Source organism: Acipenser ruthenus, chromosome 7, assembly GCF_902713425.1.
Source record: "Acipenser ruthenus chromosome 7, fAciRut3.2 maternal haplotype, whole genome shotgun sequence".
Taxonomy (NCBI): domain Eukaryota; kingdom Metazoa; phylum Chordata; class Actinopteri; order Acipenseriformes; family Acipenseridae; genus Acipenser; species Acipenser ruthenus.
The window spans coordinates 50,514,306-50,533,445 of record NC_081195.1 but is presented as its reverse complement, the minus strand read 5'-3'; the positions used below and the strand labels follow the sequence as shown (position 1 = coordinate 50,533,445).

Here is a 19,140-nt window from a genome sequence, read left to right as displayed (position 1 = left end):
TTTTTTCTTTGCAGTTGGTATAAGATAATACGACAGTACAGTGTTGGAGATGATCTGTAGTCAGATGGTACTGTACTGTGAGTATTCAACTTAATACAGAACTAAGGATTAACAAGTATGCTGTATCTGATTGTATTCAAATGAAAATCTGAGAACAGAACTGAGAAATGTCAACAGGAATAAAAAAGAAGCATTTTTATCTAGGTCAACTTTCACATTAGCATTTTATTTTTTTTATTGCCAAAACCCTTACAAATTTGTTGTTTTATTTTTAAATTTGGAATTCAATTTCTTAAATCTTTAACATAAACACTGACTCACAGATACACAGTGAGATAGCTAAATCAAATGTTTGAAAGCCAGGTCACTAAAATTAGAGATGACACTTCAATTAAAAATACATGTCTAATATAGCTGAACAGTGTTACAATATTAGGTCAACATAATGAATCAATTCTACAGCTATTTTGCTACGCTCAGTAAAAATACATGAAATGCAATCTGTATCAGGAAATACCATCCCCTTAATTATATCAACACAAATTTAACCAAGGCATATTTACAGGATCACAAAATCTCTCACTGAACCAGAGACATAGCTTTCTGGAGAAGCTGTAGCATAATTGGATAAACGGGCGCAAACTCCTTCCCTTCTCTGGCTCGCACAGACTGCACATAGGCCTCCAGGGCTCCCCTGAAAAAGAGCAAATGAATGAATACATAGATACAGTCACAATTTTTTTTTTTTTTCAAACTGCTTTCAAAAGAATTGATAGATAAAACCCATATAAGGCTTGTGTTATTATTATTATTATTTATTATTATTATTATTATTATTATTATTTATTTCTTAGCTGACACCCTTATCCAGGGCGACTTACAATTGTTACACGATATCACATTATTTTTACATACAATTACTCATTTATACAGTTGGGTTTTTACTGGAGCAATCTAGGTAAAGTACCTTGCGCAAGGTTACAGCAGCAGTGTCCCCCAACTGGGATTGAACCCAAAACCCTCCGGTCAAGAGTCCAGAGCCCTCCACTACTCCACACTGCTGCCCCAGTATTGTGTTGCAATACTGAATTTGGTAACAGCAGGTAAGTGGAAATAGTGTTGCCACTAATGCTGTATTTAGCACAAGCAAGTGAAGTGTAAAAGAGAAAATGACATCAGCAGCTTCAAGGACTTCAAGCAAACATGTCCTGTATCCCATTGGGCATGTTCTGCACTGTTCCTAATGTCTACTACTGAAGCTTAGGTCATGAGCTGTGTCTCATCATGAGGGGTTGACTTTTAACCCTCCAAATGCAGGACAGGTTACAGATACTGGGGAAAGCCACTCTGTTAATTATTACTGGCACCATTTATGGTCACACCCACCGCAATGTAAGTGATTCCCCATTTGAAAACTAAATAAATAAACCACTGGCTGGAAGTAATGGGTCCTGAGAGTGATCTGACCTGACCGGACTACCTGCCAGATTCAATGTGCTATGTTTTGTTTCAATCACTCTATCCAACAATTAGCAGAACCAGGAATGAAATCTCCCAGCACACTCGATCAAAGTTCAAGTATTTGCTGGGTACTATCCCTTCAATTCCACTTCTATACACTAAGGGGTGCTGTTACACCTTTTTTCACTGTCAGAAAATTCAAAGGAAAACCAATATGATGCATTGTGCACCTGTATACAGGACCTTGGCATGATGTAGTTTACACTGCTAACCACATGCATATTTGTTGTTTTTTCTGTTATTGTTATGAGAGTATGCAGTACAATCCCTTATTCATTTAATATACAGTATCTGCTTACAAGTGGCAGAATTTCCATTTATCAATTATCTAGCCATGCAAAGTTGTTGAAAACCCTTGATAGTCACTTCAGATGTATACAAGTCTTCATCAATTAATTTGTGTAAAGATGGATAAATCCCTTCATGAAACACAAATCAAGTTTTTGACTACATAGATCAAATAGCCATCCAATACTCTGTGACTATGGATCTACTTAACAAGGCAGTTTTACATCAATTATCAGACAGACTTGATGCTCTTCCAAAGTTCAGTTTAAAGTTATAACTACACAGCAACTGCCACCTTGCTCCAATAACGAAGCCTAAAAAGGCACCTATGATTGTTTAAGAGATGTTTTAGACTTTCTTATTCCATTAAAAAAACACACACACACACCTCGGCCTGCTACACCCATGACCAGACAGTAGTTTCCTGCCTCTTGGTTCTCTTCTGGTTGGGTCAAAATGTGCCATGATACATCATTACATATCTGCTATTCCAAATATAGTATACGCAATACCCAATACACAGGAGGCTGTGTGGTCCAGTGGTTAAAGAAAGGGCTTGTAACCAGGATGTTCCTGGTTCAAATCCCACCTCAGCCACTGACTCATTGTGTGACCCTGAGCAAGTCACTTCACCTCCTTGTGCTCCGTCTTTCGGGTGAGACGCAATTGTAAGTGACTCTGCAGCTGATGCATAGTTCACACACCCTAGTCTCTGTAAGTCGCCTTGGATAAAGGCGTCTGCTAAATAAACAAAATAATAATAATAATAATAATAATAATAATAATAATTATTAACAAAAAGGGGGCCCAACACACAGGCATACAACACACATATGTCCATTATAAGCATACACACCACAGAAACCAAGAACTTTACAGGACTCCTCTGTCAAGTGGTAGTTTAAAAGAGGAAGTACTTTTGACACATGTCAAAGGTAGCAAACAAAACTCTTAAATCACATGTCCACTTAACCCAGTGCTTGCCACTTTATCAAACAGACTACTGTATAAGTTGGACATGTCAAAAGCTCTTGACATATCAATAAAGTATGCACCACGAGGAAACATCTACCCTTAGAAGGCAAATTACCAGCGATGCCCTTCAGCAACATTGCTTCTGTTGACTTATTAGATTATGACTACTGTATTGGTGGTCAGTTTGCTGTCTACCAGTAATTTTGTTTAAACCTTTATCAACCTTATTTCAAATGTACTCACAAATTCCTATTAAAATGTAGCTTTATAAAAGTACTAAAATATCCCAAACACTCCCTGCACCAGTGCATAAGTATGTGGTGTATAATTGATGTTTTAACCAATAAATACTTGCATTGCACATGTTTACCTTTTCTGGTCCTCTGTCTTAAAATCTGTCACAAGTAAATTAAACAACACAATTGCTCATTTTTGTGATTAATGTTAAAACTTTAAGTTTAGGGTCATAACATTTTAGAGGTAAAAAAGTGCGACAATTGTAATTGCTGGGTCATATAAAGTCTGCTTCTAAAATAATGCACTATTCAATAGGAGAAGTGCCTCCTGCAGCTCCGAAGTCTCTCTCCACCCCCGACCTCTCAAGCTAATTCCCATCAACGCCAGCCTGTGTCCCTGCGGAGAGCCTGTCAGATCAGTGTGAAAATTCAGCTGGCTGAGGAGTTTTACCCTGGTTGTGTTAATGAGCGCTGGAAATCAGCATCATTAAAAAGGACAAGTTTTAGCTATCAAGATGAATAGTGTAATTAGGATGTCCTCTTCAACCCCCGTAACGTTCAATAATTTTTGTTTAGAGAAAATATACAATGTAACCAGGCCCCATTCCTTGTACCAAACACAACATTTAAAAGATCTGCCCGGCAACACATCATATATTGGATATGAATTTGTTCGGTTTAGAAACTAAGCAATAGGAGAGCGACATAATTTCTACTGCTATTTGTGAACAATGCATCACCCATTTGTTTTACTTACTAGGGGTGCTGTTTACATTATAAGTAATGTGATAAAATATACACCAGTAGCAAGAAGCACCGAAAAAGGTACGGCAAGTGTACATGCATAAACACTTGGGTATTTTGAGCCAGGGGCATTGACCAAGCTATAGTTTGAAAATGAAACAGGAGGAGTGGGGCATATTGGATCCATTTTTTAACATATTAAAATATGCTGCTCATTAATGCTTTTCTCACATGATCTGGGTCTAGCTTATAAAATTAAGTTATACATGAGCAAGAAATCCTTGTTGCCAGTAACAACAATTGAGCCTCTCTTTGCTTACTTCTCTGTTTATACCTCTCAGAGCTGTGGCTGCTTACATGTCAGTTAACACCATTAGGGAAAAGGAATGAGCAACAAGGCTTCTTGGTTACTAGGAATTGCACATATACCGGGGGCCTGACATTTATATGGAAATGAATTTTAGATGAAACCTCTGGGTCTCAGGGGTTTAAGTTTTAGAGTGACTTGGAAAGATAATCTCCAAGCGTCACAGGTGAATTATCTGGTGAAAAAAATATTAGTAGATGAACACCACCAATACAGTACATTGCTCATATTATTTTTAATAGTACACTGTAGATCTTTTATACATGCATCTGCAAAAAATATTTTAAATGTTTAATTTTAAATGCAATTGCATACAATTAGCAGTATTACTCATGTTCAAAAAAAATACAAAAACTAGAACCGAATCATTTGAGAAAAACATCTCCAAAATAGCTATGTAATTAAACAAAGCATATTACAGCAGTAATATATGAACAATTAATTTTTTTGGGTGTACATGAACTTTAATTTGTGACTCAAGTACAATACTGGCTGGCTCTCAATTTTTTTATTTTGAGTTCTCACTGGAGCACATATGTTCCCCCTCACTGTGGAGGGAAACAGTCTCCTGTGAGTCATCACAATCCAGAACCTGAGCTGAACATTGGCCTTGCTGAATGCAAACTCGCCATGTGGATGCAAGAATCCAACACTGGTGCACTATGTCTGTCACAAAGCCAGCTTTCCCATTAGTTTTATGATAATGCTCATATATTTCCACTTAAAACGGTCATTGCTTCAGTTATTTTTAACAGACCAGACATACTTTGAACTTGCCTATTCTCCTATTTTGTATAATGAACAAGATGACTTCAGTGTGTCTTTAATAAAAAGCACAGACCACTTCAAATTACTTACAACTCAAACAACTGTAGTTTAAAAGTTGAATGGTAAGAGGGACATTCTGCCATATATCCACCGATCTGTATACAGATATTTATAAACTTGTGTAAAAGAACGTCCTTAAATTAGGTTAACCTAATCTGTGTTTGAATTACTAGCAAATTGTTGACAATTTCACCCCACTGTTCCTTTTTCCCCTTATACGTTGTGTTTTAGTACTGTATGCATTAAAACCTGGTAAGAAATATATGACATGGGTATGTATGAACGACTCCACAATATCCATACTATACATCTGCGGCAAGTCCTTATACATGTTGGTGATGAATATTTAATTTTCAATACCTGAAACCTACATTTTGTGTTCCTGACCATCTTCTCTCTCGCTGTGTACTGTAGGTGTCTGCTTGATAATAACCACTCATACAAAAGGTACAGAACATAAAGTTAACTAGAGAACGCTCACTATGACTAGTTTATCCATTAAAAAACTAAACATAATACATTCCAGGCCCTTTCGTCATTACTTTATATTATGTAATTTGCTATATATAGTATGCATTACAATCCAGTACAGCTGTTGCATTTTATTGAATACAGTTTTTGTAGTGTGCTCAGAAAACCTTGAAAACTTTAACACAAACAACCTGAAAAAGGTAACATACTCTACATGTCTCAACTGGAGCACAAACAAACACCCCTAACTGAGCTTTACCTTAATAGAATCAGTCGATCCTTCTCTGAAGGGTGGTCGTCAAGCCACTGGGAATAGCGGGCAATGGACCATTCTGCTCTCTGGAATCAATTCAAAAGACACATTGCAGAATTTGAATTCAGGAAATGTACAAGCAAAACCCATGCATCTTACATGAAGAATAATTTTTTGATATTTTAATGTTTCATACAGTACACATACAGCTAAATTTCACACACCCGGGTTAGTCAGTCAGGTTGCCTCATGTACAGTAGTTCAAGATTAGTGTTAATTGGGTCTGCGAAACCAGAGGTTAGTACACATCTCAATATAATGTGTCGGCAATACATTCTACTTTTCACTTATTAGCTCAAAGAAATACACTGATCAATGCTACTTCCATTAGATACCTGGTGTGGGGATTTCAGCTCCGATGGCGCCCGAGTAAATAAGAAGTGTAGGATGGCACTGTAGGGGATAAGATCTCCCACAGCCTGGCTCTTGGCAATGTGCTCACTCGTCTGGAAAAGTAATGGCCTGGAAAAAAAAAAACAACAAAAAAAGATCCTATAAAGAGATCTGTGAGGAAACCAAACTAAATCATTTGGGTAGCAAAGAGTTTTGGGTCCATAAAATACCAGCTGAAACAGCATTTAGAAATTGATACAATTTTGTATTACCAGGATATTGTAGATTACCAAGTAGAGCTCATTTCAACATTATGCTTTGACACAACTTTCCCAAAAATAAGTTTCATAGCTAAATTTTTATTTTATTTTATAGTTTTTTTTCAAATGGTTGTGCATTATCACACTTTTAGGTTGCTTTAAATAAAATAAACCCCATTGAATTGCACAGTGTTAATAAGTTAAGTCCTTGTATCAAAGCTGTAATTAAACACTTGAAACTAATTATATATCAATGGCTATTTACAACGACTTCTGATGTCATCATACTGGCATTGTACTATACTTTTTTAGACCTCTGGAACGTTGTTCAATTCAAGGGGCAAATTCAGACAGAAATACACTTCCTTATCTCCTGTAATGGCACAGCAATACATCACTGCTTCCCCACGATTGTCAAAGGTACATTCTTAGGAATTTCACAACAGACTTCAACTGTTTATACTGTACATCTGCGTTCTAAATACAGATTACAAAAACTAGAAAAACAAACGCTGTAATCTCAGCAGCAAACCATACTCTCTGAAGCTCAAATCAATACAAACATACTTCTCATGTAATTCTAGTAGTTACAGACTTTCTTGGAAAATGAATTCTGACTCAAAATACCTCTTTTAACAGAAATGTTATTTTACCTTGAATGAATTTCATATTAGAGAAGCGATTCTGATGGTTGCATTGCTGAGCACATATTAACGGTACGAATGCGTGACAGCCAAAATATTAGCATAGCTCCTCATTATTGACCATAAAATGACACCCACTGGTACGGTTCATTAAAAGTTTGCTACCATCATACTGTCCTACCTAGCCAACGTAAAGCTGTATTTTGATCCAGCTTTATTTATTATTTGCTTTAAATTTTTTTTAAATAGTTTTTTTTTTTTTAAATCACCATATGCAAATAAAAATAAATAAAACACAACCCTGCAGATATTTTAAACAGTAACATACTGTATATAGTTTAATAGTAATACACTATTGTATGGCTGTAACAGATTGAAATATTTGATTGCAGCAGTTACTGGCATTTAATACTTTTCTTCCCCAGTTCCCAAAGAATTTTCTCCAGCTTCCACCATTCTTTATTTCCTCCTATGATTTATGCCACCTTATTCCAGCCGGTTATGGAGAGATGTGTAATATTTCAGCCCTATATTTCTCACAAACGTCAGTGCAATCTTGCAATTTTACAAGCACTCTCAGGCTAAATGACGTAAGAAATGTTCCAACGAACAATGCACAACGCTGTCATTGCGACAGGAACAAAGACACAGATGAGATGAGGCAAGCTATGTAGAAAAATATACCTAAAGCTACACGAAGCATTCAAACTTGAAATTAAGGCTAATTTGTTATCAAATGGCATATGAAATGGTCTCTATTGGGGTGACGCTCCATTGCATAATTAACCAAAGAAATGTAATGATATGCAAATTACTTAGCAATTCTTCAAGTACTTTCAATTGCACGTACCTCTGAATTTGATATTTTGCATCTTCCCCTGTGGAATGTGATGGGTATGGAACTGAATGAACACCTCAGAATGGTTGGATGCACTTTAGTTAATGATCATTTTTAATCAAGGATAGACCGATTTCTCAGCGATTATTCCAAAAACCTTTAATAATCCTTATCACATTATCATCATTTTTGTTATTTAGTACTTTTAGTTGGTGACAGCGGAGCCAAAATTAAATTGTAACCTTTGGTTCCTGGTCTAACATGACAAAAAAAAAAGGAGAGAAACTACTGTATAAATCAGTCTGTCTGCTTTCTAAACAACCATGAAAAGATAAATAAAAGACTGTACAGTTTATCTTATACTTCATTCCTTTTTAATTTGAGCATATCAGTTGGTTCCCCTAGCAATATTCACTTCCGACAAACAAGGAAATAATGAATCTATATATCATCAGCATAAAAATGATAATGAAAGCCTAACAATTCAATTAGCTGGTCTAATGGATGAATGTGAAGACTAAGAGGCTGAGAAACAGGCAGACAGACGATATAAACCGGATCTTGTGTTATCAAACTGACCCAAATAACTGCAATCACAATAGAAATGACTATCCACTACGCAGGACCTGGGCACAATTCAAATCACGCTTTCATCTTGACAGGACATGGACAGCCACAACAGGAAATTTAGATGAAAGATGACGATAGATAAAGTTAAATTGTACGTCTGTCTATGCCCTAATCACACAATGCAACACCATAATAAAAGGTTATTCCTTTCTGTGATTAGCAATACAATTTGACTAAAGCATGGCACAGAATTTTTAGGTTTAGATAAATCAGGAACATGAGCATAGACAAGCAGCAATGAGATGAATGGTGACAGAAATACTGGATGGTAATTATTTTCAAGGCCATATCAAACACTAGCCCTTTTGATTAATAAAGCTCTGCAGAAAAAATCAGTCATCAACTAATTTGGCTTGAGATACACTGAGTAGAGATTTAAGCATTTACATCTTCAGCCCACTAGCAGACAAACGAGAAATACAGTGTTTAATGGCTCATGTCTGGCTTTGCTTGCGCAAATTGTTTAGATATGGACAGGTCTAATGATTTGGAAATAAAATGATCCATTGCATTTGGAAGTAGAGATGCACTACACTTGAAACATTCACAGTACAATTGTGTCTACAATAAAAGTACCATGAGGAATGAAAACTATTTATTTTGTATTTTGTGTAGATAAAGACATGACAATCTATAATACATACTAATAACACAGAAGGAATGCCTTTTTAAAAATAATTTTGGAGCAGGCAAACTAATATTTATTTAAAATATGAATCATAAATGGAGATTGTCGACAGTTTCTTTCTCGCTCAAAGGCAACTTTACTGTGGAAGAGTAAGTTATTCTATAGAAACAAGTGCAGCAGCAGTGGTTTGTTTGCAGATACGAATGTGTCTTTGGGCATCATGGAATGACACGAAGCTACAGGGTCACTAAAACTTCTTTCACAGACACAGCTCAGCTCTTTGCAGGTTCATCCCAGTAGTCCGTGTTCACATGACAAGGGGCATCGCATTCATATTAACTGGTAAAATAAAAAAAGCTGCCCTTAAACCGGATCTATAGTCAATTGATACTGACCTGAATGATCGGAGTAAACGGTAGGACTTGCCCAGATCGGACACTCTTCTGCATAGAGGGGCCACCGCCAGCTCCATCTGTAAAAATAAAGCAGTTAAATAAAAAGGTGATCATGAGAAGCGAGACCACTGTAATAACATCCAGTTACACCCCCGCTCTGAGAAGTCCCCAGATGTTCAAAGCTAACGTCCATTCACACAGCAATAATATCAAGTGTTATAGGTCAGGGATATTAGATACAATGTGCTGCTAGACTGATACTTGACCTTAAAACTATTGGAAGCTGTGTTCTACATACAGGAAAGCCAATTACAAACAATGGAAAATCTTGAGCTCTGTAAATAAAACAGCAGACTTCAATGTTGGGAATAGCTTGACATTTGACCATTGAAAGAAGACAATACAGTAGTCTGGTCCAACGGCGATCTCCTGACAAATTACACCTTCCAGGGTAGTCTAAACCAGTGTTAACAAATAAAAAAGCACTTGCATCTATTTAATAACCAGTGTGTCGAAATGAATTCTCGTATTCATAATTACTGTTGGAGTTGCTGCTGCATTTTTATATATATATATATATATATATATATATATATATATATATATATATATATATATATATATATATATATATATATATATATATATATATATAGTGTGTGTGTAAAACCCGCATCCCCATTTACATTAACTGTTTTTCAAAGCAAGAGTTGCACAAGCACACAAAACTGCCAGTCCTCCTTCTGCCATTCTCTCACTGGATGACAAAAAAAAAAAAAAATCGGCCTGTATATGGTGAGAAGGTTCTCACGATAAACCACTGACGACATATCGCCGGTGACAAAAATCGCCCTGTGTATGGTGGCCTTATATATCTAATACTGTCAATAACGTTTGGTAAACAATGTTAATACCAAGTTTCATCACCGTTGGATAAATGGAAAAATGTAAAGCGTGACACATGCACGTCCGACCCCCTCCACTATATCCACATGAAGTCTTCTGCTTTCATGTTTTCCACACACATATTTTTTAGGTCTTACTACCTCAAGGTAGTAAAGAAGGGAACAGTGCTGAGGTTTGGTATTCTTGAAAAAGAACAGGTTATGTTATTTTATTCTTCCTATAGTATAGAAAGAATTCTCAACAGAGTTAAGGGTAGATCCGGTCTGAGAGCCTACAAATCAGGCACAATGACTCCTCTTCTGACATGTTTGCAGGTCCTAGTACTGCACACGGCTGCAAGCAGAGGTTTCTCAAGGGAAGGCTCTTGTTTCAAGACTGTTCTGCAGATGGAGGACATTTGAAAGGTAACAAAAGCACTGCCTGAGAAGTCAGTCAAAAGTTTCAGCTTGGAGTAGATTCGTTGTCATAAGGTGCATCTACACAAACCACATACCAAAAAACAGATTTTATGGTCTTAATTTAATTATTTTATTTTTTTTATTTTTTTTTAAAAGACAAGCAAGTGCTTTGGGGGGGGGGGGGGGGAGGGATTAAATAAATACCTTAAACATAGTATTTAGTGCTAAAAGGCTTTGGTGAGAAGCCTAGTCAGATTAATCAGGTGTCTTCGTTCTGACTTGACAGTTAAGACCAGACTATAAATGACTTGCGAGTCGTGTGCGCCGACAGGTACACAGCAATTTTGGCAGGCAGCTGGAGCCTTATGGACCGATTCCACAAAGCCGCGGGTTATCGAAGGTTCAGGGGAAGGAATTACACTCAAGAACAAGTAGTTTTAGATCCCAATCTCTCTGATGTCTCTCAGCTTTGCAGGCAGTTTCTTTGAAAGCCTAACTGGAATTTGTGAGAAAAAAAAAGCAGCGGTTCCTTTTAAAGTGCTTGCCGGAAGACAAGCTGCACAAAAGGGAAATTTAAAAAAAGAAAAAACACCCACAGTTCCAGCAGACACTAAGGCGTCATACCATACTTAATTTTAGGAATACAAAAATAAATAATTTGACTGGAAAATACTAAATCTTGGAGTTTACAAAAGACTGCATCCTTCATCCTTAGTAGCCGACATACTCCAAGTGCTCAGTACAATTTAGGTAAATTGCCATTTAAGTGTTTTTGACTACAACAACAATTCACATGCGCCTTTCACTGTCAGATACTTAGCTCCATAAGAACAAAAAAAATGGCAGAGCCATAATGAATACATAAATCTACAGTGAGTCATCGCCTAATCTGAAGACCAAAGTCGAATCAAGCACGATGCATCCATTTCAAATGTAAACCTTCAGAATCTTTTAGTACACTTTTGGTATTTACAGCATGCGCTGTTCCAGTATTAACACCCACATAAATACCTTACGTCTGAAAAAGGTCTGAATGGGATGTCAACATAAATACCTATTCTACCCTTTAATTTGTTTTTTCCCTCTTTTCTGATTGATACGAACCTAGTCACTTCATTTTAATTTGTTAGCCTGTCAACACATTTCTGAAAGCTGAAAACACTACTAACAAGGTTTAATATTGATTTACTGGGTAAAAATATGGGAGTCTAAAATGTACCACATTGGGCTAGATTCACTAACATTTACACTGAAACAGTATTTGCACCATCTTTCTTTCGAAATGGAAAAACTATTTGGTAATGCTATAAACGAAGAAAGAACAAAGCTGTACATAACACACTGAATTATTTATATACAATTTTATATTACCAGTTTGTTTTTTAATTTAGAAAAAATGGTGCAAACGTAGCACTAGAGCACTACTTGGTGATTTGTGCTCTATTGCATCCTGACCTGGACTTCGTTGTGCAATATTTTCTCCACTTATGTATTGTTAAAAGCCTGTTAAAAAAAAAAAAACCCTGTTGTCAGAAATGGCTTTATATTTTTTTTCCTTGTTACTGTCAAGAAGTACTGCCGTGATGTTCACATTAAGCACACTGAGACAAACAGAAAATGTGCCAAATTGTTGCAAGAACTTAACAGTGCAAAGGGCAATGAATTCCTTTTAAAGAAATCCAACAGAGATTTTGTTTTTCTTACCTGAGCAAAATCAGCTGCCAGTCTCATTTTGCCCCCTTCCCCCAGAGGCCTGAGCAGACACGCATTTCTGATGAACAGCTCTATGGATCTGTGTGCAATGGCTTCAGTGTTGTCATAGATGAAGTCCACACACTCAAAGTGTCGGAAATAGTCGCTCATGACTCGAGCTATAAAGCCTTGCAGTTCCTTCATATAGAGTGAACAGGGAACATCAGGTTTACCCAAATTAGGCAGTGACCTGGACAAAAACAACACATGATTACAGACTTGTTAAGTGCTCACAACTAAACATGAAAATATTTATATGTATATATACTTTCACACACAACTATAATGCTAAAGCTATTTATGAAACTACATTGCTGACCTTTCTGACCTGACCTGTACTTATACAGTAAAAATCCTGGAGATGAGGCACAATATGCTTTTCTGGCTTTGGTGAATCAACATTATACATACAATACCAGTCAGAAGTCTGAATCTAACAAGAAAAAAAAAACTAATTTTTCTATAAAAAAGCCACAAGAATGGAAACTACTGTTGCCAAAATGGTTACATCCATAAATAATTTTGTAATTATTAGTAAAAACAGTTATTCACTTAATAAATATCATCACAATGTTATTGTACATTAACTACTTGACACAATTAAATGCAAGTCTTTTTTTTTAATATGATAAAAAGACTGGAGTAAGTGCTTTGAAAATATGGCCCATGTGTATAGAAAATTGAAAATAATCCCAGTCATATAAAAGGACCGACAGCTCTAACTCCTTCGAAGCATTTAATGTAACAGATAAACTGTACAATGCACACCATTTAATATGGACCACCATCCAATTGTTTTTTCTTAGTTTTTTGTGATTTATTCATAAACGGTATACTGGTTTCAATATTCAAATTCAGTTAATATGTAACAAACTCAGAATGTATGATGAAGTTATGGATGAATTACATATCCAAGACTAAAAGAACAAGTGATGTTTCACAAAGGAATCTCACAAGTGATTACTCTGTGGGTTTTGCTGTAGAGTTCCACCCCGACTTCCTTATAGATGTTCGAGGCATTAAAGATCCTCCAGAACAATTGTAGCAACTTGCAGCCTGGTCACACTGGACCAGAGCTGTACTGACTGCCCATGGTTCCTACATGCTTGGCAGTGTTACCTTTATTTCTCCTGGATACCACTGCTGTGGCAGTTGGGGGTTATCTGAAAAACGACTATAGTTCTGAACTTCGTCTTTTGTTATACGATTTCTATTCGATAGTATGATTTGTGTTTGATTTCTGTAGTTCAGCAGCAATGCTTTACTTCTGTTTTTCTGTCCAACCCTGAATAGGTTTGTGTGTATATACAGTACTACATTTTATGGCGTGAAAATTAAACAAAATCAGCAGTAGATCTGCTATTCTAAACATACTTCTCTCTAACAAAACATGTATTCATGTGTTAAACATGAGCCATTAAAATACAAAGAATGTGTGTACCCATTCATCCTGCAGAACAGTTTGAATAATGGGAGCAGGCTATATGATCATTACCCTGAGAAGTCCTCCTGGTGCATGGTGATGAGAATAGCCTCCACTGAATCAAGGACTGAACGGAGCAGGGGCTGCACGGCACTGCCCATGAGGGCCTGGATCATCTAGAGCCAAGTGGAAAACAGAGACGGAGAGAGAAACAGGAGATTTCACTCGCCAGTTTTTGCCTATAAATGCTGCTTATACATCAAGACTAATTTATCAATTGCGTGGCATATCATCAAAAAGGTGCCCTCACAGGTATATGAGAATGTTTCCTTTATGCTCTAGCCTCCAGCTTAATTTGTGATGAAGACTTAAAGAATACAATGTTTTTGTTTGCCAAGTAAACTTTTGGTTCTGTAGATTTTGTTCTCATTCACCTGATGCAGAAACAGAGCCTAATTAGATTTTTCTCTCAACAAAGAGAGATTAAAGTTTGTACGAAGAAGCAGATTTGATTAACGTGCAGGCATCCGATTCACAATGGATCAAAGAAATATGAAACGATTACATTGCTGCTTACAGTAGCAACTAATGCCACACTGAACTGATTTTATGCAAGGTTAGTGCACAGTATGTTCTTCCAAGATTCCACATTTCCGTGTGCTAAAAAATATCAATTTGAACACACTATAAATACAAATACTTTTTTTGTGAAATGATGCAAGACTGGAGGAAGTAACTGGCATTTTTTGGTAAACTGCAAACCCTGCACAAAAATGAAAATGAGTTGGGGTGTAGTGATACACTAATGTCACACAAGTCACAATATGAAAAGCATCAGGATACATGTGATTATCCTGATTGGCACTTGTATGGTGCACAATAAGATCAAATAGTAATTTAATGATGGAACATTTTGTTAAAAGACCATTTAAATGGGACAGGGAGAGTATGTATCCATACCAACTATAACACACACTTATTCTTCATTCGAGAGCCATTTGGTGAACTACAATGAGCGATTTCGTGCTTTTGGTCTTGTATTGTGACACATGCCTCTATTACTAACTAATAAACTTCAATAAAAATAACACAAGCCAAAAACAGATTTTAAAAAAAGAGGAAATCTGATTACATTTTGGAGGTCTTGAAGTTGCAGCATATAGATCATTAAAGAAATTAATTGACCCCCAGAGTCACCTTACACTACTAATACAATCTCTATAGCAACACTTTTTCAAAGGAAAACAGATGTTCAGTTGTAAAGAAGGTAATCTTATTATTACACTGCATGCTTCTTTGACCAATAGTAGTACAAGGCTAGAAACTCAATAATACATTATAAAAGTAACTAAATTCAATTAAATTCAAATCACTGTGAATAGGCATTGCTGGCAGAGTTAATACTTTTATATGGATCAAGTTGAACTTGTTTTGACCTTCACCTTCATTGCTTGTGTCACTGCCCAATGTTGTTGATGACTCACAACTCCAAGCTTGTGTTTTGCTGTTCTTAAAAAAAGTACGCTTTGGAATTGAGAACACCAAACGCAGTCCATAATTTACACAACAATTAATATGCATGAAATTATGAGACTATGAATATCTGGCTCTTCATTATTAAACCAGCCATCTTTCATATTTTAGCATGGGCTTAATAATATACATATCCTCTGAAAACCGGAGGTTCATAAAATAATTTGGGCACTAATAGTTTACAATAAAAGGAAATTGGATAAAATTGCTACATTGGTTTAATTCCTTTTAGGTTAGATTTTTCATGTTAAACCTACTATGACTCAACAGCTTTTGACATTCCACATGTTCATTTAACTCATCAGGATCACTTATCAGAAACAACCACTATTTATAACCGGCAATTATACACAGCTACAAACACTCGCCAAGACCACTTGTGATGCATCTGTAAGCAGTCATTGCTGTTAAAAGGTCCAAGGTTTAAAGTCTGATAATAATGATACCCAGTGAATGCCCAGTAAATTACCTCTGATGAAGCAGTGATCGCATGTTCAGCAGCTGGCGGGAAGGAACTTAGACCTAAAATCACCTGAAAGACAAAGAAATGAAGCAGTTTTTTTTAATGTGAATGAATATACAGGCTAACTTCACTATAACAAACACCCGTTTTTAACGATCAAAACAGCAAGAACCGTTTTTTTTTTTTCAATGCAAATTAGCCCTATTAGAACGATCACGTAGAGGATCGACCCGGATACAACGATCTCAGTACTGACTGACACTGAACTTTCTCCAGTATAAAGTGTGTTATTCTCTCAGTGAAACAAAGACCATGGTTGACTGATTCAAAGAGAACGCTAATTCAAAGATGACCTATTGTAGTACGAATCATGCGTGACGAATGCAATCGTTGCCTGTCCGTCATCTTCACACAAACTGCAACCAGGCAACGGGCGTGAAGAGCAATCTACGCTGGATAGTTTTTTCAAGAGAAAGGACGTGTAATTACTGTATTCAGTGTATATTCTTTCCTTTTTCATTTCTTTACTGTTTTCTTTTAAACATACCTGTAGTCCTGCCCTGCACAAGGGAAATTAGCGTTGATGTAATTTATATGTCGAAACGGGTTTGTTTTGTGTGCTTTTTTGAGTTATGTTTGATCAAATGATTGTTTACAGACAGGCGCTCGATTGAGACTTGCTGCCTGTCTGTCTTGTATGTGTCCTCTGTGCGTTACCATCGTTGGTATCGTCACATGACCCATTTGTTTACTTTCTGTTTTGTGTTAAATAAATCCTGCGCACCTGTGCTGGTGTTCTCTCTGTCTTGGAATGCACATGTGTCACGAGTACCTTGTCACAATACCGTTTAAATGTTTAACTGCTGCTCTCAGTTCATTCTAAACGAACCCCCCCTTGGAGCTCTCTCTCAGATCTTCTGGAGAGCATGTGACCAGATGTAATGAATCAATTATCACCTGGCCACATTGCACACGTTTTAGCAGGGTGAGGGATTCTAGCCCCAGCCCAGCCATATTAAGCACATACTTTCTCAAACAAAAAAAAAACATATTATATACAGTATGCATATGGACTCTTTTGGTCTTTTCTAACCATTGATAAACCTCTCTATCTACAGCCTGCACCAGTTTTTCCATATATTTACATACATATTGTATATGTTACACGGACATGCTGCTACATTCAGAGGTAATTGTGTTTTATTATACAATACATCACTGGACAGAGGGATAGCATAAGCTGTAAAACTTTTAGAAGAAAAAAAAAATCATACATTTTTTATCTAACAAAATGTGATTCTGCTTCACATCAACATTACCTACAGCAAATCATTATTCACTCAGTTTTATTAATAGTTTCTGGTTTTAGGTTTTAACTAATAAAGTCCCACTGGAGAAAATCTCTTGTTGTTAACAGGGAAGTTTATTTAGTTGTAACAGAGCTACCTGTTGTATTTACTCCACTGGACTCCTGCTCTGTAGCTGGGAAGTGTTAGTAACTGAGGAGTATAGAAGTATTGCAAAGTAAACCGACATGTATAGATCACACTGTGATTCCTTTCGATACGGTTACTTAAATTTGAGCAGCTGCAGGATGCTTTGACAAACTCCAGCACTTCAGTATCAGAGAGAACAGGGTCAATTACATTTATTTTACTACTGTACAATTAGGCTGAAAACGTGTAAAAACACAAAAACTCCACAAAAAAAAAAAAAGATGCCCTATTTATAACAAATGTTTCATTCTAAAATTCCCAGTAATTCAACTGACTTGCACCAAGGCTTAAGTATAGATAACTGTTTCGGTTTCACTGCAGATCTAAGATCTATTATTTCATCAGGTCTTTCTGGCTTTGTTGTTCCTTTGTGTTTTGCAAGACCACCTCTGATAACACAACTGCCTTTCTTAATAAATCAAGCTTGCAGAGCAGGCCAGCCACTCCACTATGGAACTCCAATTAGTGAGACAAAGTCATCACTAGAAATTGCTTCATGATGATTTGTAAGCTCGTCAAACTGGGGTTGAAAAGTTTAATGGAATACATTATTCGACAGAAGCCTGGGAATTATAATTACATGTCAAAGTATACAGCACAGTGCAGCAGTGAATGAAGCCAACCCAGTAGTTAATAACATCTACAGCTTTATCAAAGCTGGCCTCCCAGCGGCCTTACCTTCCCCACAGACTGGAACAGTTGCTGCAGAGAGTTGACAACAGACACATTTCTTCTTTGCCCATCAGTAAGTGGCCCAATAACCTGGCTGGCATCCCCTTGAGTGGACAGCTGTTAAATATAAAAATGATACAAAAAATCAGAATCTGCAGTGATGCAGGCAACATGTGAAGCTGCTAATAGGTCAAAAATCATTAGGACCTTTATGATCAAATGCCTGATCTATTTATGGGTTCATTAGACTTTGTATTCACAACAGGGACGAGCAAGGATTGCAAAATAAATAAATAAATAGCTGTGCTGCAAAAGCTTAACCCTTCCTCATCTTTCAGCTGACTTCTGAAGTCAGTCACCAGCTGACAGTCACATATGTTAGATGACTCTAACAAGCATTCCACGAACACAGGTTATGAGTAACAGTGTAGAGTTGTCAGAACCTGTGACAACTACCAAAACATTATTATCATAATCTTGGTTCCCTGAAATAGAAATGTAACCATTAACCTCATGGGTATTAAACCTTTGATACCGCTTAACCTTAACAGATATTCCAAAGCTGCATATAGTGCCAGTGACACAGTCGCGCCCGCCCCCAAGGGCATAAAAGAGACTGCTGACACTCAAAACGTCATCATTTTTCCCTCAAGACTGCTGCAATAAGACGCAGCGATTTCCATTTCAGGGAACCAGGGTTATGATAATAACCCAACGTTCCCTTTCAAGTAGGAAATGTAACCATTACCTCATGGGTAGGTACACCAAAGCTGTCGCAAGAACAAAAACGTATAAGAGGGTTATGTGTATGACAAATCTGACATCTTTATTGAATTATTTATTTTTTGCTCAGGACACAAATACATACAGCAAAACCAAACTTTTTTTTTTTTTTTTTTTTTTTTTTTTAAACACACCAAGGTGTATGCTTTTAGATTTATGTCTATAGTTCACATGGCACTGTGCATCAAGAGCTTGTCTACAACAATATTTCTTCACCTACCTAAGATGTTTTGAAAACTAAAC

General features: G+C 36.6%; 1 protein-coding gene across 1 annotated transcript in view; it reads right to left on the bottom strand.

Annotated features, from left to right (window-relative positions):
• Nucleotides 1–205: 205 nt before the first annotated feature.
• The window catches only part of cog5 (component of oligomeric golgi complex 5), a 100,604-nt gene continuing 81,669 nt past the window's right edge, over nucleotides 206–19,140 (bottom strand). The window contains exons 15-22 of the mRNA XM_034024226.3: nucleotides 18,121–18,231; nucleotides 15,953–16,015; nucleotides 14,023–14,126; nucleotides 12,480–12,717; nucleotides 9,472–9,548; nucleotides 6,079–6,205; nucleotides 5,690–5,769; nucleotides 206–694 (exon numbers count right to left, since the gene is read on the bottom strand). Of these exons, the coding sequence (XP_033880117.1) occupies nucleotides 580–694; nucleotides 5,690–5,769; nucleotides 6,079–6,205; nucleotides 9,472–9,548; nucleotides 12,480–12,717; nucleotides 14,023–14,126; nucleotides 15,953–16,015; nucleotides 18,121–18,231 (915 nt within the window). The 3' untranslated portion in view covers nucleotides 206–579. The remainder of the gene's footprint in view (nucleotides 695–5,689; nucleotides 5,770–6,078; nucleotides 6,206–9,471; nucleotides 9,549–12,479; nucleotides 12,718–14,022; nucleotides 14,127–15,952; nucleotides 16,016–18,120; nucleotides 18,232–19,140) is intronic.